General features: G+C 40.5%; 1 protein-coding gene across 4 annotated transcripts in view; it reads right to left on the reverse strand.

The window, feature by feature from the left end:
- Positions 1-18,559, reverse strand: part of MILR1 (mast cell immunoglobulin like receptor 1) — a 30,590-nt gene extending 12,031 nt beyond the window's left edge. For 3 of the 4 annotated variants that reach the window (XR_006102352.1, XM_042453603.1, XM_042453605.1), the window contains exons 1-2: positions 789-1,219; positions 666-710 (exon numbers count right to left, since the gene is read on the reverse strand). Coding sequence is in view for 3 of the 4 variants with exons in the window: in XM_042453603.1 (XP_042309537.1) it covers positions 666-710; positions 789-831 (88 nt within the window). In the remaining variant the exon portion in view is untranslated. Of the gene's footprint in view, positions 1-665; positions 711-788; positions 1,220-18,487 lie in introns of those variants that run through there. The other variant, XM_042453604.1, reaches the window with a different exon arrangement.
- Positions 18,560-22,576: the final 4,017 nt, after the last annotated feature.

The raw sequence follows: 22,576 nt of genomic DNA on the forward strand, positions 1-22,576 counted from the left end.
AGTTAAGCACGGTCAACCCTGGTTAGTACCTGGATGGGAGATGGCCAACGAATACCAGGTGCTTTAGGCTATATTTCAGAGGAAGGAGCTGGCAAAACCACATCTGAATATTCCTTGCCTAAGAAAAACCTATGAAATCAATGGAGTTGCCATAAGTCGACTGGCAACTTGAACACACAAACACCCAGCTGTATCCCTCTAGAAGCACCACATTCATTTCCAAAATCCTGGAGCTCCTGTTGCCCACAAGAATCTCTTATGTTTCTTAAAGTATCCTCCCAATTTGTCTGTGCTTAACAATGCATTTATGTTGTGCTCCTCCGCAATCAGAGTAGTTTAGAACAAAAGACACAGATAGATCATTGCAACATGCAACCAAACCTGCCTATAAATTAAAAACAGCAGTTTAATTTTTTAAAAAATTGAAATCTCAGTAAAGATTTAAATCTAAATTGCTAGGTTAATTTTCTTTATATCCTACTAAATATGTTAGATCACGTTTGACAAGATGGTCCTGCATTCTCTGTACACATAAGTTTGTAATTTTCTCACATAAATGTAAACTGTAACACAGTTCTATCATACACCAATACTAATTCTACAGACTAATTCTACATACTCCAAGATAACAAATCTTACTAGTATACATTAAAGGAGAATTGTACCTTTTTCATCATCATGATTCTGCTTGGTTTGAAGGCAGGAATGAGCTGAAAGAAGAAAGCAAGGTTAATGAGATTAGAAATATTTTGGCAAAAAATGCCATTAAAAACAAGAATAATTCTTACAAGATGCTAACAGGAGATATAAAATGCCCAGGCTCTTGGGCATCTTAAATAAAAATGGTGAAGTTGTTTAACTCTTTTCTTTTGCAGAACTGGTAATATTCTACCAAATAAGTAGTTCTTGAGAGGCCAGATGTGGTGTAACCAATGTGAGGAAGCTGAATTAGAGGAAAATAGCAGAAGTTTGCTGAGAAGCTTGCATGAAGTTTTTCCTGCACTTATACTTAGTTGTGACTATCCTGATAACAGGATAGATAGATGGAGCTCATCTAACGTTTGGAAGGTGAGCTTTGAGTGGGTTCACTTTAGAATTTGTGAACACTTTTATTTTGAGAGAACCTCACTCTCCAGGCAACTCTGTTGTTCTTCCCCCATCTTCAGCTGTTGGCCTAGTTTGTATGTGCGAGGAAGGAGGAAGCTGCATTGCACCCAGAGAAAATGGGTGCAACCAGAAAAGAGGAGGTGACGTGTGAGTATCTGGAAGGAAAAAAGAAGAGTAGCAGAAAGGGGAAGTGGCAGAGACTTCAAGGGCAGCAGGATATATATGGAGTTCTAGCAGTGGCCCAGTCCTCAACATAAATTGTAGTAATCCCCCTCTTCCTCCTTTTCAACAGCAGAGAGGCAAGACACCAAGACATACGCAACTGGAAACAAATTTCAAGTGGGATCCCAAATGATCTACTTCTGTGAATCATGCATTTTTCCAGATGTTGGTGGGATGCAGCTCCCATCATTCTCCCATTGTTGTCTATGCTAAGTAGGGCAAATGAGAGTTATAGCCCAACAACATTTGGAGGGCCACACAATAGCAACAGCAGCTTCATTTATATACTGCTTCATACAGCCTAAGCAGTCTCTAAACAGTTTACAACTGTAAGCTAATTGCCCCCAACAAGCTGGGTACTCATTTTAGCGACCTCAGAAGGATGCAAGCCTGAGTTGAGCTTGAACCCCTTTCCTGGTATTGAACTCACAACCATATGGTTTTGAGTGAATGGCTGCAATATAAGCATTTAATCACTGGGCCACCAGGGCACACAAGCCTCTCTGCCCCACTAGCACAATTAGTTCATTATATTTTACATATGATCTATTCTGTTTTCAGAAAGCATTTGTAATTGTAGGCTAAGAAGAGAGTGTGGAAATGAAGGGATGATTTAGAGAGCAGGAGAAATGTGGCAAAAGAGTAACAAGGAGATATATGGAAGCCCTGCTTCTTAGGCCAGAGCTACTGCTACCATGTTGATCCCCTTTGACATCTATAGTAGGGCTTGCCTGCTTCTGTCTTTAACCATTTGGCAGAAGAGAGCAAAAGACCTGCCTGTTTAACATAAAGCAACCTCTTAGGTAGTACTTGGCATGAACATGTTAACATGCAAAAGGGTTGGGGGTGGTATGGGGACAGCTGTAAAATATTATTTGAAGATGCTAGCCACAGATGCTGGTGAAATGTCAGGAAGAAACTCTTCTAGAACATGGCCACATAGCCCGAAAACCCCACAAAAAGCTATGGATGCCAGCCATGAAAGCCTTGGACTTCACAGCTGTAAAATAGTTTGCACACTACTTTACATGGGTTTGTAAAGAAAGGAGTTGCACTAGGCCAGAAAGAACTACTGTTTTCCCCCAGTAAAAGTGTCTGTAGTGAACCGGCAGGTTCCTAAAATCTGTGCTTGAAGGAGAAGACGCACAAATAACTACAAAACGTGTGGGTGCATCAGTGAAGAGACTCCTCTCTGCTCAGGACCATAATATTAAGATACATAAGATTGGCGGGAATGGCCCCTGGCCACCCACAGCTTTGGCACTGATATAGTATAACAATAATTGTATGTGATGGTTTTTGCTTTGTGTATGGATGATGCAAATATGGTGAATGGGTATTCAGGGGTTAAACTGGGGCAGCAGCCAACAGGATTAGCAGGCACCATCCCACTCCCACCAAAACTTTAAATGAATTGAGAGAAAGAGAGAGAGGCATGTCCATCTGTAACAACACAGAGACCATACTTTTCCAACAATCCCATTGATCAAGTTATGTGCAGATATGCAGCTTTCCTTCTTCTTGTTGTTGTTACCTGCCCTTGAGTAAATTTTGACTCATGGCGACCCTGTGGATGAGACTCTCTCCCTGTCCTTGACCTCTCTGCTCAGGTCCTGCAGGCTCAGGCCTGTGGTCTCCCTTACAGAGTCTATCTATCAGGGCAAAAAGGTACACTTCCCTTTCTGCGGACTCCCACTTTTCCTAGAATCATTGCCTTTTCTAATGACTCTTTCCTTCTCATGGTGAGGCCAAAGTACGACAACCTCAATTAAGTCATCTTGGCTTCCAGAGAGAGTGATCTGTTCTAGGACCCATTTCTTTTTCTTTTTGGCTGTCCATGGTATCCTCAGCACTTTTCTGTGGCCTCACATCTCAAATGAGTTGATTTTTTTTCTAACTGCTTTCTTTACTGTCCAACTCTCTCATTCATACATGGTGATGGGGAATACAATAGTTTGGACAATTCTAACTTTAGTATTCAGTGTTACATTTCTGCATTTTGGATTCTTGTCTACTTCTTTCGGAATGGAAGAATTAGAAAATAAAAAAGAACTAGATTTCAATAGTGATGAAGATGATAGAGTTGAAATGTATCATACCTTTGTTACATCATTGGTTTGTTTATGCCAATAGTCATTAATCTTCCTCCAGTGAATAGATTCATACCCAATGGACCTTTACATCTATTACGCCTTTTTGCTATTATGCAACAAAAGTATATGGTCTTTGCATTTATTATGATTGACTGTGTAGATTTACTGGAATTTACTTTTAAATTTTATTTTGTGTGTGTGGATGGATGGATAGAGATAGATAGATAGATAGATAGATAGATAGATAGATAGATAGATAGCTAGCAGATTCTGCATCCATGGATTCAACCATTCATGGTTTAATAATAATAATAATATTTTTAATTTATATACTGCTTTCCCAACAGATCAAAGCAGTTTACAAAAATGCATAAACAACGACATAAGCAATTACATTAACAAATATACAACTAAAAATTCATCCCCTTACCTTAACTAAATGCAGTTAAATAAATCAAAATACGATTAAATTAATAACATTAAAGTCTATTAAGATATACCCTCAACCCAATATCAAATATACAAATACAATCACAGCAGCAAAAACACATTACAATACAAAAAAATAAAATATAAAATAGATAACAGTTAAGACAATACTATCAAATACTATCAGACAATAATATCAAATTCTAACAACCACCTTGTACTACTATATCCTCCAGCTGTTGTAATATTAGCTCATGTTGACTTGGAGGCTTCACTGGTGAGCCGGCTTTGAGGGGTGCTGCTCCCACTGGTTCCCGCCTCCTCGCAGCTGCGCATGGTGTTTCTGGCGCTGGGGCTGGAGTGCTCTCATGTCCTGGCTAGCTTGGAGGCTTCACCGGCGAGCCAGCTTGTAAATATTCAGGAAAAAAAATCCCAAAGCAAACCTTGATTTTGCCATTTAATATTTTGCCATTTTATATAAAGGACACTATTTTACTATGCCATTGAACTTAATGGGACTTGAGCACCACAGATTTTGGTATCCATGGGGGGATCATTGAACCAAATCCCATCAGATACCAAGGGCCCACTCTATATGTGTCTGTGTACGTGTGTGTATGTGTGTGTGTAGTTATAGTTATTTATCTCCTGCCTCCTTCGATTTGTGAATCAGGTGCTATATTTTCTTCTTGTTCTCTAAATGTTTATGGCATCACATTTTGTTCTTGGAGAACCAACACAAGGAGCACCAGGGATAATAGCAACAACCACAGAAAGAAAATACAAGAAGAACAAGATTCAGAAAACCAGAAAAGAGTTGTGCCTGATCGGGATTTGCTGTTATAGTTGGGTCAAGTCTCCATCTGCCTTGTCCAACATCTGTTCAAAGCAATTCAATGCCAGTTTCACTGGAGTCAGTTTCAAACCATGGTGCAGAAAGATGTCATGGGCTATGGGAGAGGGTATCAAGAAAGGGAGTCATGACATGCCTTTTAATTGTACCTCAAAAAGGCTTCAATGAAAGGAAGGAAAGTTTAAAATGTATGTATTGGGAGTTAGGAAGGAATTTATTCTCAAATACACAAAATTAGGTGGAAAGGGAAGACTGATGCATTTGAAATAAAATGTATCTGTTTGCAATGGTGTGTACAACTGTGTTTATGATGTACCTATTGCAGTTAGAATTAGAACTAGAGCTGCATCTGCACTGCAGAAAAAACAGTTTGATAATGCTTTAACTGTCAGAGCTCTATGCTATTGAATCCTGGGACTTACAGTTTGTTGTGGCACCAGAGTTGTCTGAAAGAGAAGCCTAAATATCTCACAAAACTACAAATCCATAGTATTAAGCCATGGCAAAGCAGTGTCATATTTCTGCAAGGCAGTTGCAGCCTTGGTCAGGAAATCAGGAACTGACCTGCATGGAGGAAATTAAAAATAGGGTTTAAAACATATAGCATTTCCAAAATTTGGTTTCCTGATGTGGTTTTCAATGCCCTGATAATCAAATCAAGACAGGAGGTTCAGCAATCGTGCCACCAAAATAAAGTTTATTCAAACATGGTTCTGTTTTGTTTGTTTTGTTGGTAATGGTAGTTGTTCTGACTGCAATGTGAAATGTAATTTCTAAATGGGAATACAAACTCAGACCTGTGTTTTAGCAAATCACACAGAGTTTCGGGTAGATAGTTAGATGTGTCCTTTTTTGGGAGTCAGCAGTCACAGAAAGATGTCCAAGATTTATCCACATCTTATTTGCACTGCCACAGAACACAGACCCAGAGCTTGGAAAGGTAACCTTTTGGAATACAACTTCCAGAATCACCAGACACTACGGCTAGTAATTCCAGGAATAACTTTTTCAGGCTCTGTACAGAGGAACCATGGTTAAATGTCAGTAATATGAAAACAAGAAAGCTTCCATTGCACAATCCTTTGCCAGTGTATTTGGAAATAAGTTACAAATTGCTCAGTGACACTTAGTCAGAAAACACCCTCAACTACACATGAACTTAAAATAAAGAAGTATTCACAGATTTCTCCAGTAATCAGTGATTCATTTGCAGAAACTATAATTACTGCAGCAAAACAGTAAGCCACCTGGTAGCCTCATACTTGTTTGAAGGAATGAATGTTCCTGAACAGGTAGTACCTTTCAACTGTCCCAATTTTGCAGGAACAATCCCCATTAATCCTGTATTTTTTCAGCTGCTTTTAATATATGCCAGTTTCTCTCTCCTCCTCCCAGATTTTCTCTTTTGCCCTCAGATTAATTCACATGCTAAAAACTGAATTCACTAAGGTCCTCTGGAGGAAATCTACTACAGCCAAAAAATCTAGGCTAACATCTGTCTCCCAGAGGGCCTTTTCTACTACTGCTCCTAAACTATGGAATGACCTGCTGGAGGAGATCCGTCACATTTCCACTCTGGTAGCTTTTAAGAAAGCACTTAAGACGGATCTCTTCCGGCAGGCCTTTCCAATTTAGTTACCCTCCCCAGATATAGAGATATTTGTCCCCTCGTCTGTCTATTTCCCCCCGCCAATGTTTCTGCCTATTTTTTGGTTCTTCAATGTTTTTAATGTTTTTAATGTTTTAATATTATTACTGTTTAATTCTGTTTTAGTACTGGGGGGTGGTGTAGGTCTAGGGTTTGATTTTTTAACCTTATTTAATTTGTTGTATGGTATTTTGTAACCCGCCCAGTTCTTCGGGATTTGGGCGGGCTAGAAATAAATCTATTATTATTATTATTATTTATTATAAGTGCTAAGTAGTTTTTTGACTCTGATTACTCAAGGTTGTGGAGGGCGGTGGTGATCTTGTCTTTCCCACTAGGCTCAGGCAAAAGCAAACTGTTCCAGCCTTTCCTAGCTTATGTGTTGTTCTTCGTTAATAATTATTGCCATCTTTGACTGCTGATGTTGCTTGGCCAAATGTTTCCTGGTTTTCATCTGTCAAATGTTGGAGGGTATGCTTTAACTTCTTTATCATTCAAATGTCAAATAAAATAGCATAGGGTCTACTGGCAGTTTAGACATGTTTATTTATTATAGAATACATTTTTGTGGAGTATCTTGAACTTTAAATCAGTGTCAAGCAGTTAGTTATCAGCTCTGACACTGGAGGTTATTCCATTAACAAATAAATCAGCTTACCTCTTCCGGCTTGAGTTCAGGATCTGGGATGCCCCCAGATGTTATCATACCTAAATTGCCACCTATCTAGCTGGGATGCCACCACCTGGATGCATCCTGGGTTGAAACCTTGCTCAATGGCCTTTCCAGACTAGAATATCCTTGTTGTCCTGCCTCCCCCTCCCTTTTTTTCTCCCATTATCCTCCATCTTTATCTTTTACTCTACTTGGACTCCGCTTGAATTTTTTTTACTTCATTTTAATTTTTATTGTACACGAATTTTTTTTTCAACCTTTCTTCTTGGTTTAATCTCTTTTTAGTTTTTATGACAGGGGGGAGGGGTGGGGATCTTGGAATTTTTAATGCATTTCCCTTTTTACTGTATCTTGTTTTACTGCAGTAATCCGCTTGGATTCCTTGAGATTAAGCGGAATACAAATAATAATAATAATAATAATAATAATAATAATAATAATAATAGCTCCCACAACCCACAGCGTGCATGGCCAATGGTCATGCATTTGGGGAGCAGTAGTCTAAGACCTCTGGATGCAAACAACAAATCCACTGCTTGTAGGCAAATTGTACACATGACCTGTTTCTGTAACATAAAATTACAATTTTATATGCTAGGATTTGCAATCGAGCATTTATGCCATGAAATGTTATTTATCCCTTTGAACTGCTACCTCCCCTCTGTAGAGTGATAAGTCAAATAGTCAATGACAAATGTTCCCCCAGCCGACATCCAAGACTGTTGCTTAGGCCATCTGCCTCAAATCCACCCCTGGAGCGGGACAATGACACAGTTTTAGCTATCCCAGAGAAGTAGTTATCACCTGTTTTTGCTCTTGTTGTTGATATTGTGTGACTTCAAGTCATTTCCAACTTAAGGCAACTCTAAGGTGAACCTATCTTGGGTTTTCTTGCCATTGCCTTCCCCTGAGGCTAAGAGCATGTGAACTGCCTACGATCCCCCACTAGGGCCTTTATCACACTCATGTTTTTGTGCTGGATCGCTTTGAATTGCACCATCAATTTGACACTGAATAGATGTTCAGACTATGCTTGCCATGATCAAAGCTGTCCATGGCAATTTAACCCACTTCACATTCACATTTAATTTGGAACCAATTCAAAATGGTGATCAGAGCCAGCATTTTTTAAACTGTCAATCAAGTGATGTGTATCTGCATCACTGTGACATATTGCAGATCTTGTTCAACAATAAACAGCCATGAATCCATGCATGCCAGGGAAGACTCCCTCCATGGAAGAGGTGGCAGTGGCATCAAAGGATGAAGAGTCCCTTACATTTGCTGAACAGAGATGCAAGGCTGGAACCAGTTTAGCTGCTCTTTGTCCTGTAAACTCCTACTGGCAAAGCTTGAGTACTTGGTGCCCTTGGCTGGAATCCTATTGCCAGTTCTAACCAAAGTAGCAACCAATCAAACTCTCTGAAAGTGGTGAAATTTTCCACGTTTAAAGCAATTTCCTGACTGCTGTCTTCAGCACTAAATTTTGGAAATTGTGCAAGGGAGGATGGGCCACAGCCCTTAGCCACTTCTCTTGCAATATTGGCCTCAGTGTGTGTGTGTTGTGTGCCTTCAAGTTGTTTCTGGCTTATGGTGACCCTAAAGCAAACCTATCATGGGGTTTTCTTGGCAGGATTTCTTCAGAGGAGGTTTGCCATTGCCTTCACCTGAGAGCATGTGACTTACCCAAGGTCACCCAGTGGATTTCATGGCTGAGCGGGGAATCAAACCCTGCTCTCCAGAGTCATAATCCAATTTAAACCACTACATCACTCTGGCTCTCCATTGGCTTCAGTGGGGCTGGGCTTAATAGGAATTGTATAAGCCACAAGGAAAATGTGAAGAGGCTATGGCAGCAGCTTTCTCTTTTCCTCTCCTCCCCTTTCTCCTTCTCTCCTTCTTTCCTCCCTCTGTCCATCTTGGAGACCCAGGCACCACCTACCCTCCATCCTGTGTATCTGTATGCACAGTATATAGGTGTGTGTATTTGTGTTGGGAGAATTAAACACCTCCTCATACAATTTGGACCACAACATTTAAATTTGAAAGTTGCCTTGCTCACTCACTCACTCAGGTGGCAAGAGTGGGTGATATGGGACAGGGGAGCCATCAAATGGTGATGCAGGTGGTTAGATTGACAGGAAAATGAGAATGGCTATTGGTTGATATAATAATAATAATAATAATAATAATAATAATAATAATAATAATAATAAATTTATTTATATCCCACCCCTCTACAAGATGCAATCTGGGTGGCTTACAAAGATTAAAAAACATTTATTCCAAAATCCCACCTCTTAAAATACAATTAAACGATGTAAGAATTAAAACATACATAGAAATAAAATAAATTAAAAAATTTTATACACAAACTATAGACCGTGACTAAAGTGCGGTCGGAGTTCTTAGAGTTCTTCTGATGGCTGGAGAAACTATTCAGAAAAGGCCTGCCAGAAGAGATCCATCTTTATCGCTTTTTAAAAGCTATTTAGGGTGGTAATATGATGGATCTCATCCGGCAGACCATTCCACAATCTGGGCACGACAGCTGAGAAAGTCCTTTGGGAGGTCATGGGCAGCCTTGTTTTATAAGGCTGTAGCAAATTCCTCCTTGAGGATCTAAGTGTACGGGAAGGATTATATGGAAGGAGACAGTGCCGAAGATAGGTTGGACCCAAGCCATTTAAGGCTTTAAAGGTGATAACCAACATCTTGTAACGGCCCTGGAAACTAATGGGCAGCCAGTGAAGTGATCTTAAGATTGGTGTTATATGGTCTCTTCTGGATGTACAAGAGACCAATCTGGCTGCCATGTTTTGAACTAATTGAAGTTCCTGGACCAAGCATGAGGGTAACCCCATGTAGAGTGCATTACAGAAATCAAGACGTGAGGTTACCAGCGCATGTACTACAGTCTCAAGATCCCTGACTTCCAGGAAAGGGCACAGCTGGCATATCAGCCGAAGCTGATAACAGGCACTCCTGACCGTTGCATTCACCTGATTTGTCATGTGAAGCAACAGATCTAGGAGCACCCCCAGACTGTGAACACAGTCCTTTGAGGGGAGTGTGACCCCTTCCAGGACTGGAGTTTGTATCCCGATACCTGGGTTCGGAGCCTATATGTATATACAGAAATATATATATGTGCATGCATGCCAGGAAGAAAAATATGTGTAGCCATTGCAGTTGGATGACCGAAAATAATCTGATTCATTGAACACATGACCATGGAAGAAACATTTTTTTTATACCAATATGATTTTGAGTGGTGGAAATGTATGGCTTTCAAGACCAATTTGAGTTCAGATTAAAATGGGTGCATATGACCTTAACAGAATGACAATGGAGCAGTACGCTGTTGGAATTTATATATTTGGTAATTTATATTAAGCAGAGCAGCAGTGTGCTCCAGTATATTTGAGCTTGTGGTAATAAAACAGGACAAGGTAAGGTCAAAAACAACACTTACTTTATTGTTGCAAAGAACCCATCTAATACAGAAATGTAGACAGTCAGTCAATAGAAAAACCAATACTTTGGTAGAAGAAACATTCTACCAAACATAAAAGCTGACTCTCATGAATGAATGTAAGAGGCGGAAAGCATCCCGAGGCAGAGCCTCATATCTGCATCTTTCCTGGCCTAAAGGAGAGGAATAAGAGAAAAGCAAAGAGTCATAAACCTAATTCTTAATCTTTAGGAGAGAAGGGGAGAAGAAATCGCACTCACCAAAAGAGCATACAGAAATAAACAACACAAGCAATTAAGGAGGTTCTCACTCTACTCCTAGGTATCATCAGTGTTGCCAATCACCCTAGAAGGAAATCCCCCTGAAAATCCCCCAAACACCCCCAAATTCCCCGGGGCATCTGGGTCAGGGGGGCACTTCCAAGTCAAGGGGCTGCAAAGCACTATGGGAAAGCAAAAGGGGGCAGAGACTTCCGGGCTGGCCATTTTTTGGGTGGCGGGGATTTCTGGGTCAGCCATTTTTTGGGCAGGAAAGGCATTTTCGGCCACTTTGGGGGGACAGGAAGTGAAATAATTCCCCATAAATGGAAAAGCTTTTAATTACCCAACAGGAAGGTTTAATTTTCCGGAAATTCCCCATAAATTTTTTATACTCAGAAATTACCTGGAAAGGCTTTTTATTACCCGGAAACCAGGGAATTCCCTGGAAACTGGCAATACTGGTTATCATAGAGACAACTATTAATGCAATCTCCACTTCCAACAGATACTACACACTGAAGCTGGGTTATAGCCCTACCATGGATTCAGCTTTAAATAAGAATTGAGAAAGTTATCTTTGTTTGCCTGAAAGTGGTAGCTAAGCTAAAGAATTTGCGTCTGAGATAAATGTTATGCAAGACGTGTGAGGAAGCTAATTTAAGGGGAACTTTCAGTTGTTTGCTGAGATGATCTGTGTGTTGTTTATCCTGCATCTAGAGTCAGCCCAGATTGGTAGGATAATAATAAATATACCATTTAGTTCTAAGAATGTGATGGGAGTTGTATGTGTGTCACAGTGCAATTTTAAAAGCTGTTACTATGAGAAACTCCAGCCATTTTGGTAACCCTATCATCTCCCCTCACCAATGAAAAGCCCTTGCCATTTCAGTTACAGGTTCTATTGTCAATTTTCCATGAATGGCAAATAGAAAAGATGGGCTGCAGCCAGAGAAAATCATAGAATGACTGAAAGCAAGCAGGAGAAAGTGATGTTGAATGGAAAGTGGAAGAGCACTCTAAGGCAGAGGTGTTGGGAAAGGTACAGCTCCATGTAGGTCCTGGAAAAGGGAATAGTAAAATGCCCTACATGGCTTTAATCAGAAGACTCCAAAGAATAAATTAATAAATGGCTCAAAAATAGTACAAATTATTATCTATACACAATAGTATAAAGCAGTCCTAGCTCTCAGATCTATTAGCTGAAGAATATTAGGAACTACAACTCTTGAACTCCCACTGGGGGAAAAAAGAATGGCTGGAGATTTTGAGAACTGTAGTCTCAATTCCCCACATCACCAATCCCCCTCCAAGCTTTATGGTAAGACAGGTATGGGTCTGCAGGAGGTGACACAGCTAATTCAAAACATTTCCATAAACCAAAGAGTTGCTAAAAAGACTGGTAGAGCCCACCACCATCACCTATTATCATGGCTGGATGTTGCCATCTGTGGAGACAACAGACAGATTAGAACCTTGGCATTTGTCAAAGGGAATAAAGCCAGGAAAAGGTGGCGGCTGCTCCAAGGAGTGAGTATATAAGAGGGAGGAACAGGTTTGAAAGGGTTGATGTTTAGTGTGCCCTGAAGAGCCATTGAGGCTAGGTTAGGCTGCTGTGAGGGCAGTTAGAAAGGGTTTTAGGTACCCAAGAAAAGGATGAAGAGTGTTCTTAATTAAATTGTTTAGTATCCTGCAGGAGACATAATGTTTGGAGATTAGTAGGGTCACAGGTAACTAGAAGGGTCATATGAGACAAAAATTTAATAAAGGGTCTGTGAGAACTTAGAGCCCGAACAGACAGGCCAAAATAAAGCTGTTTCAGATCACATTGGAGGTATGCTGTTTAAATGATGCATGTGTCCTAAGAGGCCAGAAGCCATGACAAAGCTTAGGACTGGAATGCGGCTTTGGTGCAGCTTAACTTCAAATTGACCCGAAGCAGCTTTATTTTGACCTATCGGTTCGGGCCCTCAGTCTGTAATGAAATATACATATAGCTATAGAGAAACAATTACAAAAACAAGCTAAAGAAACTGTTACTGTGTAACTAATAGTGGTGTCACCGGGGAGGTGCAGGGGATTCAGACCGCATCAGGTGAAACCCTAAGAGAGGTGACACCACTGCTCCTCAAACACCTACTTTTTGGAAGAAATGGGCTGTGACATTCATCTGTGTCCCTTTAAAATGCTTTAAGAGATGGTGGGAGTGTCCTCTTTCATTGAGTCTATCCATCTGGTATGTGGTCTTCCTTTCTCCCTACTGCTTTTATCCTTCTGAGCACAGTCATCTTTTCCAACGAATCATGCCTTCTCATGATATGGCTGAAACATGACAGCCTCAAGGAGCCATCACCAATTTGAAACAGTATTCATGTATTCATTATTGCTACTTGGGTCCAAAACACACTGCAGAAATAATCCAGTTTGAGACTGCTTTAACTGTCTTCGATCAATGCTAGGAAAATCTAATCTAACTAAAAGGACAGAGACAAACAGATCTGCTTACTACTGTATTATGATAGGCCATCTTCCACTAGATGGTGGCATTGTGCAATGTAGTGGATTTGGTTTTTGTACACACAAAAGGATGTGTATGCCTTTTTATGTTCCTAAACTCTGGAATTTATCAGACTCAAATTTTGGACCCTCAATTGCGCTAAGGAAGTGTAACGAACGTTGCGAAATGACTGTTTCGCGCGATGTCTTACTACATTGTTTGCTTTTCTGTCATTCCCCCGAAACGTGATGTTTGCGCTATTCAAGGCGATTTGCGTGATGCGAAACCATGCACAGCGGAACTGTCTACTACACCAGCACCTTCCGTTTCTGTTGAGCATTTTGCATCAAAATCTTTGTGCATGCCCTTTGGAGGCTTTGGTGGCATCATGACCTTTGTGCTTCTGGGGGAACGAGGGGGTCCCCCCCATCTCTAGGGTCCTATTTAGCGGAGGGGAGGGGGAGAAGGAAAGAGCCGAAGGAAAAAGGGGAATCTGGATGCAAAGGGTGACAGAAGGCAAAAGGGGAAATCTGGGTGGCTTTTGGACTGCAAAAGGCTGTCAGGAGGTGGGGGGGAAGTGGAGAAAGTGATGGAGGAGGAGGAGGAGGAGGAGGAGGAGGAGGAGGAAGGAGCCATGGGAAGAAGGGAGCCATGGAGGGCATCCTATAATGGAGCAGGAGGAGGAGGATGAAGGAGCCAGGGCAGAGAGAGGCGAGGGTCAGAAGGAAAGAAGAGGAGGAGGAGGATTGCCCAGGGAAATAGGGCTGTGGGGCTAAGCTGGGGATGAAGGGAAATGGATGCAGCAGGAGCAGCCTCTTTTGACAATTTATGCACATGATTTTTTTGGGTGCTTGCTTTCCTCTTGCTCCTGGAAATTAAGAGCCATTATTATTGTTGTTGTTATTATTATTATTGTTTGTGTTTTATGCGGGTGCTATAGTCAGAATGCCTGCGCTGCATTTCCCTTTTATTCCCAATTGATTCCATGGGTCAGTTGGAACTGACAGGTCACTCTCTCTCAGCCTCCGTGGAAGGCAATGGCAAAGTGTAAGCAAGAGGAAAAGGGTTAGGTCAGGTCAGGTAAAAGGCAGGGCATGAACGGAGCTCCCATCAGGCACTTTCCTCCCTTTTTAAATAAATTATTTTTGGCAAAATGAGTGCATGTTTTGTTGTGTTTTTTCTTGAGGAATATATATATATACTGTATTCCCTTTGCTAGTCAGCTAATGAAAGGGAAAAGGAACAATAAAAGGGCACTTTTTCCTTTGAGAATCCATCCTAAATGTGAATGTTACATTCGAATGTTACGTTTGTTGCTTTTGTCAATTAGGCAACTGGCAAAACGATACATGCTTTTGCAAGGAATTCAGGGATAGCTCTGAATTGCTTTTAAAGGCATAAAAGAATGCATGACAATCACATCCTTTTCTGGCATTTACGAGGTGATGAATTTATTATTATTATTATTATTATTATTATTATTATTACATATGCAAGAGGCATTCTGGGGTGGCAAGGGGTGGGGGATACAGGATGCATTAATTTGCATGTTGGGGTTGAAAATGGGGCCAAGGGCAGATCATAAGAGGTTTATTTGACAAAATGTGCACACTTTGGGGCATTTTGTGCCTGGCTCTTTAAAAAAAAAGGAGGGTGAAGGGTTAGGGTTAGAAGGGGCTGGACTGGATGACCCTTTGGCTTCCCTTCCATTTCTAGGGTCCTGTTTATTCCTTCAGAGAAGAAAAAGAGGCTGGACTGGATGACCCTTTGGGGTCTCTCTCACCTCTGCGATCCTATGTATTCCCTCAGGACAGAAGGGGCTGGACTGGATGGCTTTGGGGGTCCCTTCCATTTCTAGGTTCCTATGTATTCCCTCAGGACAGAAGGGGCTGGACTGGATGGCTCTGGGGGTCCCTTCCATTTCTAGGATCCTATGTATTCCTTCAGGACAGAAGGGGCTGGACTGGATGGCCTTGGGGTCCCTTCTGTCTCTTGCATCCTATGTATTCCTCTGGGACAGAAGAAGGGGCTGGACTGCATGACCCTTTGGGGTCCCTTGCGTAGATTAGATTTACCTATAGGTACAGACCCCGCTCCCCTCACATATACATATACATAAACATATACATATAGAACACACACACACACATATATATATACACATCCCCATATATATATATATATATATATATATATATATATATATATATTCACACACACACTCCTCTTTATAAATACAGGCAGACAAGACAGATATACACATATATGCCAGAGACACATACCAATAAATATCTCTGCATATTCACAGTATCCACAACAGCTGATAACACACACGTGTCTTTATATTCACATGCATTCCTTCGGGACAGAAGAAGGGGGTGGACTGGATGCCCCTTTAGGGTCCCCTTGATTTCTCACATCCTATGTCACACATCAAGGCAAAACACACACACAAACACATATATATCTCTGCACATAACCATGCAGAACACACATTTTTATACACACACACACACACTCAAAAGGAGTGCAGAGGAATGGGGCTGAAATGGATGACCCTTAGGGGCCCCTTCAATTTCTAGCCTCCTAGGTGTTCACGCAGGGCAGAGCAACCCCCCTCCCCCCCTCCCCTGGGGTTGTCCTGACAAAGGAAGGCCACCGGAAGGGAATGGGGTGAAAAAGCAGCCCAGCATCATGGGAACTTTGCAGTCAGTAAAATTTGCGTTGCTTTGCATTGCTGCCTACCACACCAAACCATTTCGCAACGCATTCGCAAGGATAACGGGAGACAAAGGCCTGACTTCCCTTTTTTCCCATAGTGCCCAAAAAGGGGAGGAATGACGCTAAAACTACGGGAGCATTGCGCAACGGGATCCCATAGAAATGAATGGCGTCTGGAAGAACATCGTGCTTTCATGTTATTGCACAACGTTGGTGATGCAAACATTGCGCGATAGGCAGGAAAAATTGCCAAAAAACCAAGTCTGATAAACTTCCCTGTTTAACCTTACAGTATAACTCTACAATGAATCTCAGGTGCTGTAGGTTATCTTTCAGAGGAAGAAACTAGCAGAACCACCTCTGAGTGTTCCTTGTCTAAGAAAACCCTAGGAAATTCATAGGGTTACCATAGATCAATAGGTGACTTTAATACCTCTAGCAGATATTTCAAACTCTTTAGAAAAAGATGAATTGATACTAAAAAACAAGCATTTGAGCAAATGCCACTTTATAGTGATTACTAGTAATGGGAACAAGGTATACACTAACTGTACAGTATAATAAAATATTACAGTTCCTTGATTTTAGATGGAGGATTAAGTATAGTCTTCACACTCTTCCCTGAAAACAAAATGGGATTGAGAGTCACTTTAATTTGGCTAGATTGCATGAAAACATCTCTAGCAAATCATCTGGGAAAAATTTGTTGGAGGTCCCTAAATCCCATCTGGTGAGGACCTCACAGAGGGCTTTTACTATTGTCGCCCCCTCATTGTGGAATAAGCTCCCTGTAGAGCTCCGTTCCTCTGCATCTTTAGTTTCTTTTAAGAAACAATTAAAAATGCATCTATTCCAGCTGGCTTTTTCACTTTAGGTAATAGTGTTTTTTCTCTGCTCCTTGTTCTTTGTTTTTCAACCCCGGACTAGTGCAATACATTGTCCTTTTCTTGCCCCTAGTGAATTGCGATTTGTATAGATTCCCGTTAATACCCCTTGTAATGATGTTTTTAAACTTTTATATTGTGATGTTTTTAACTGTATTTTATTACTCTTTGTCTTGTAAGCCGCCTTGATCATGCAATTGGAAAGGCGGGGTAAAAATAAAAATTATTATTATTATTATTATTTATGGAGCCAGGAGTGCTAATGTTAACAAATTTATTTTCCTCAGCTTTACACATTTGAAGTGATTTGACTGAAATCAAATGGATAGGTTAGGTTCTGAATTTCTTAGGGAACCTTAGGCTTAGGTCACACTGAAAATGCTGTGATGTATCCAAAGCCCTTAAGACAGCAGTAACTGGTGGCTCCCACGCCAGGGGCAGTGCATCTGTTCTGGTTTTGCTCTGAACTTTGAAGGAACTGTCCACGGTGTTAAACTTATCCCCTAAAACAGGTTCATTGCCTTGGTTCATTTTTAAAAGTCTAGGCTAAAACATGGAGCAGAATTACTGCTAGATACCACAGAAGCCACCAGTTAGTTAGATTCACCCACTCAGGATTCCAACCAGTGTGGAAAAGCAGCTCCCTATTCCTTTTACAGACCTTACAATGGAAAAGGAGTTTCGAAAGAGAGAAAAGGGGAAAAGATTTTCTTCCTAGCCTAGCCCTCTGGCCTTCCCCTATTCTACCAATAGGGACAGTTGACAGGAGATACATCTGCCTGAGATCCTGCACATCCACTGGCCATCAGAGTTAGCAGTGTAGGGCTGGGTGAACAGATGATCTGCTTTCCTTCTGTGTTTGTATAGTGTAAGCAAGATGGGCTTTCTTGGCTCTGTAATGAAGCAGCAAGCATCCGGAGAGAAGAAAGTTTAAAAGGTATAATTTTACCTTCCCTTTCTTCTGCAGCTTCTCTGTATTAGTGCAATTTAAAAAAAAAAAAAAACAAACCTTCACACATACCTTTTCCACATCAAAATCCCCCACTCCAGGATCATGGAATCATATGAGTTTATCACATGGAGGCCAAATTGGTAAAATCCCATGCAGAAATGGGATTTTAAAATCCAGATGTTGTTTGTCAGATGCGTTGGTGTGAAAAAGAAATAACACGAAAATACTCCAAACAGAAAAACTGCTTTGTACTTTCAGAATTTAGCGAAAGTAAAAAGGAACTGGTTTTGACAACTTTGCATTCGGGTTATTTTTGTTTTTATTTGTCTTTCATGCAAACGTCATCTGAAAAACAACCTACAAATGCAAATGCGGGTTCTTTTCAGTTTACATTTAGTTTCTACATGGGGCCATCCAGTTCAACCCCCTACCATGCAGGAACACAGACTCAAAGCATCCCCAACAGATGGCCATCCATCTGGATACTTACTTTAAAGTAGGGGCAGACAAAATGTGGCCCTCCAAATGTGGTTGGATATCTTCCATCAGTCCTAGCCAGTACAGCCAATGACAGGGGATAATGGGAGTTGCAGTCTAAAGATACCTCATGGACTGCACTTTGCAAACCCTCACCATCAGCTGCTAAAAGTGTAAGTTGTGTCTTCTTTCCACTCACCTGCATCCCCCATCAGCTGCCATTTCAGCATATCCTGGACAGCCTATAGGGTTGAAAGTATCTTTCAGGCTGTGCCTCCTCCCAACCTCTGTTGCATATGTAAGAATCTGATACTCACCCCAGTAAATGGAAGCTAGAACTTTTATATTGGGGTGGGCCTCTTTTACTTCCAGACTGATAATCATCCCATCTTTCAAGTTTGCTACTCCAGTGAACTATGACAAATTTGCAGCCATAGCCATTAAGTCTAGACTTCCAATGTTCTGAAACAAGAGGCATCCGTTGTTGTTTTCTGTCCATTGTTTCTCTTAAGGGGCTCCTGGAAAGCTTTTGAGTATTTCCTCGCATCATAAAATTGGCCCTGGTTCAGGCTAAGATACACTTTTAATGAGACTGAAAAGCTGTAATCAGCTGCTAAGACAGACACTGGCTGAGTAACAAGCTGTCAGGCAGGTCAGTTTGCTTCATGTCCTGGATTTGGTCATATGTGAAGTTCAGTTTATTATATGCTGCATTTACCTATTCATGAGCCTACCAAGAAGAGCCTTCTAGAGCTATGGACAAGAGATGTAATATTAAAAGATAAAATAAAGTAACATGTTAATCAAATTTCAGTAATGATATCATATTTGCTTGTCTGCCAGCCTACCTGCCTATCTATCTATTAGGCAGCCCCAGAATCCCCACTAGGGAGGTGCGGACCACAGCAGGTGTCACCTACTTTTGGGCAGAAATGGGCTGTGGCATTTATCTGGTTCTCTTTTAAAGATGGTGGAAGTTGGGTAAAGCTCAATGGTAGGAGAAAGGAGGGCCCCCAGAATTTTTAAATTTCAAATTTCAAAATTTTAATTAAAATATTCTTTTACAATTTGCTTTAAAAACATCACATTTTAACCAAATCATCACTATGCATATATAAATACATTTAGGTTGTGCATATGATATTGTAATTTGAAGATATAATTTTAATTTTCCTAGTTCTTTATGTCACAACTATTAGCATTACACTCAGTGCTATATGGGAATTCCGATTTATGAGTAACATGAGTGGAAAAAAGCATTACTAAGGATTCTGTATCTTGTGAAATGGGAGGAGGTCAATGGGGGGGGGTGATGACATCCTTGAGTTACCACACCAGGTGACACCAACTGTGGGGAGCTCTGGTGGTGCAGTGGTTAAAGTATAGAAATGTACTTGCTATTGCTGTCCGTCCGTCTGTCCATCTATCCATCCAAATGTGTATGTGTGTGTGCCTTCAGGTTGCCTGTCGACTTCTGCCAACCTCATGAATTTCATAGGGTTTTATTAGGCACAGTATACTCAGAGGTGTTTTTGTCAGAACACACACAATAATAGCAAATAGAGACTTCCTAAAAATGACAATTAAGAATAATAACAAAAAGAAAACAAATAAAACCTGCAAATATTATAGTCTAGTGTAGAAAAGGACACATTGACGGACTTCATCTTGCATTATTTTTCTTTTAGGCATTTACAAAGGACACCCATCTTTCTACATAATTATTATTTTGCAAATGAAGCAATGTTCCAGCTCTTCCTGAATCAATCTAGGCCTAGGCCATCTAGATACTACTAGGTCATTAGTTTTCAAAACTGGGCTATGCAGTTTTGGTTCCCCATTTTGTGTTTTTTAAGAAACAGAAAAAGTTAGTGCATTGAAGTGCAATCATGATTTTACACTGGACTTCAAGGTTTTAGATGTATTTTTAAAGACTAAAATGGTGGTCTGTTTCTAGCTGGGATATTTAGAAAGAAAACAATCCATTGTTGTGTGAGCACTATATGTCTTGCCAAACAAATGTCAGAGAATATAAACTGCCCTCTCCAGTTATTTAAGATCTCACTATTGACCTTTCTGATTTTAAGGCTGACTTGTGACTTTTGAGCCCTAAGATATTTATTTAAACATTCCCACATGAAATGCTCAGTGAAGGTTTTAGGGCATGACCCAGGCAAAATTAAACATTTTGAAGTGGCACCCCTTGATGTCAGTTGATATAAAACATGGGGATAAACACAAGCTTAAATGTTTCCTGTTGAAACAGAACAGATGTGAGATGGTTGTATCCTACCCTATAGTTGGATCAGAGATGGAAAAGCTGATCCTATGGTCCCCACACTATCAGTTATTATACCAGGGCTACTCCATGACAACTTATATATTGTATATTTTGACTGGCCCAATAAAGGTATAACTATTTTTGTGGATTTTGGTTGTTATTGTACTTTGCTGTATGGTCAACACAGCTACCACCCTCCCGGATATGTTTTCATGACAATAGACAGTTAAATACAGCCTAGTGGGTAAGGGGCAGAAGACCTGTGTGTAGACCTAGCTTGTAGAAAACAGGGTCGCCAGATGATAAGGGTTTGAGATTTATTATATGGGACTAGACTTTTTCGTGTGTGTGTCTGCACACACACAATGCTGTGAAATCTCTACTCAACATATTTTGTATTGAGGCTGCTTTGAGGGGAACACACATTTTGGAAGGGAGCCATTTAGATAAGGAAAAACACATACACCACTGAAAGCAAACTCACTAGAGACTTTACTGTGACCTTGCTCAGTGGAAAACAAAAATGGGCCTACAGAATCCTCAAATAAATAGATAGGGATGGAGGAACCACATCTGTTCCATAAGTTAGGAGGGTGTATGTATGTGCGTGTGTGTGAAAGAGTGAGTGAATGAGAAAGAAAGAAAGAAAGAAAGAAAGAAAGAAAGAAACCTGCAGCTGGGGAGAGAAAGAGGATAAGGTAGTAGAGAGCAAGAGAATACAGGTTAAGGTGCTGCTTACATCTCTGGGGGTCTGAGAAGTAATGGATTGTCACCACACCAGATAAATTAAAAATTACTGGAAGACATGCAACAACAACAATGGGGTATCTTGGAGATGGGAAATTCATTAATGTTTCACATACATTTTATAAACATAGCCTGGAGGTAATTTTAGACTATATTTTAAATTTTTGTGCTAGAAGCAACACTGAAACAAGGCTTCTGCCTTGTGAAAAAATAAGCAGGAGCGTTTCAGCCTCCTCCTCAAAACACCGTATCAGTATTGAAACAGTTTTCGAATTTGGAATATGTTAGAATTTGGATTTTCAGATAAAGGATACTGAACCTGCACTGCTTTGCAGCCTATTTGATAGCCTAAATTGAGGGGACTATGAAGTTCATTTGCAACTGAATTTCAGAAACTCAGAGCCAACAATAGAAAGGTCCTATCTCTCATGCTTGCCAATCTAATATATTGTATTAGTTGGCAGAGGTGAAAGATTTTGGAATCTTGTTATAGAGCGTGAGCACATTCACTTGGATAAAGGCAGTAATTTAATGACCTAGTCCAAAACCATTAAAAGTTTTAAAAGTAAACACAAGCTGTTAAAACTGGGTCTGGAAACACTCTGGCATCCAAGGCAATTGATTCAATACTGGTGTGAGACATATTCCAACCATTTTCTCCTTACCAATATCCAGCCAGCAAAATTTCCAAAACACCTTCAAAAAGAGCACCATTATAAGAGTCTAGTCACAACATTACTTGGGCTATGGAGTTAAGGTTCACCAAACCTGGGTAAGTGTCAATGCTTGTGTATTGGTTGAAGCTGGTAAAAGGCACTCCTGTTCTTCTACAGATAGTACTAAGTGTAGGAAAACTGCTGGACATCTGCTCTTGATCCTTCAACAGGCTGGTTTACTCCACACATCACACCTCTTTCTTGGGCGGTATAACTCCAGTTTGCTCACATTTATTCAACACAAAAATTTCTTTCAGATTGTAGCTCAGGAGGTCCACATCCTCACTGGGGTGATGTGGTGGAAATGAGAAGCAGAGTGGAAATTGTACAGATGAAGATCTGGACTTATTCTGAAATACCATTTTATTTTAAACATTTGTCTTCTAGAAGGTTTCAAGTTATTTTGCCTTTCACTTCCAGAACTGTATGTAGGATATGCCTTTTAATGACTATGGCCTGAATCCATTTGTTGGTCCCAACTGGAATAGACTCACTGAATCGAAGTTAACTTGGTATGTCAATTCTTCTATAAATTCAGTTGATT

This window comes from Sceloporus undulatus, chromosome 2, assembly GCF_019175285.1.
Source record: "Sceloporus undulatus isolate JIND9_A2432 ecotype Alabama chromosome 2, SceUnd_v1.1, whole genome shotgun sequence".
Classification (NCBI taxonomy): domain Eukaryota; kingdom Metazoa; phylum Chordata; class Lepidosauria; order Squamata; family Phrynosomatidae; genus Sceloporus; species Sceloporus undulatus.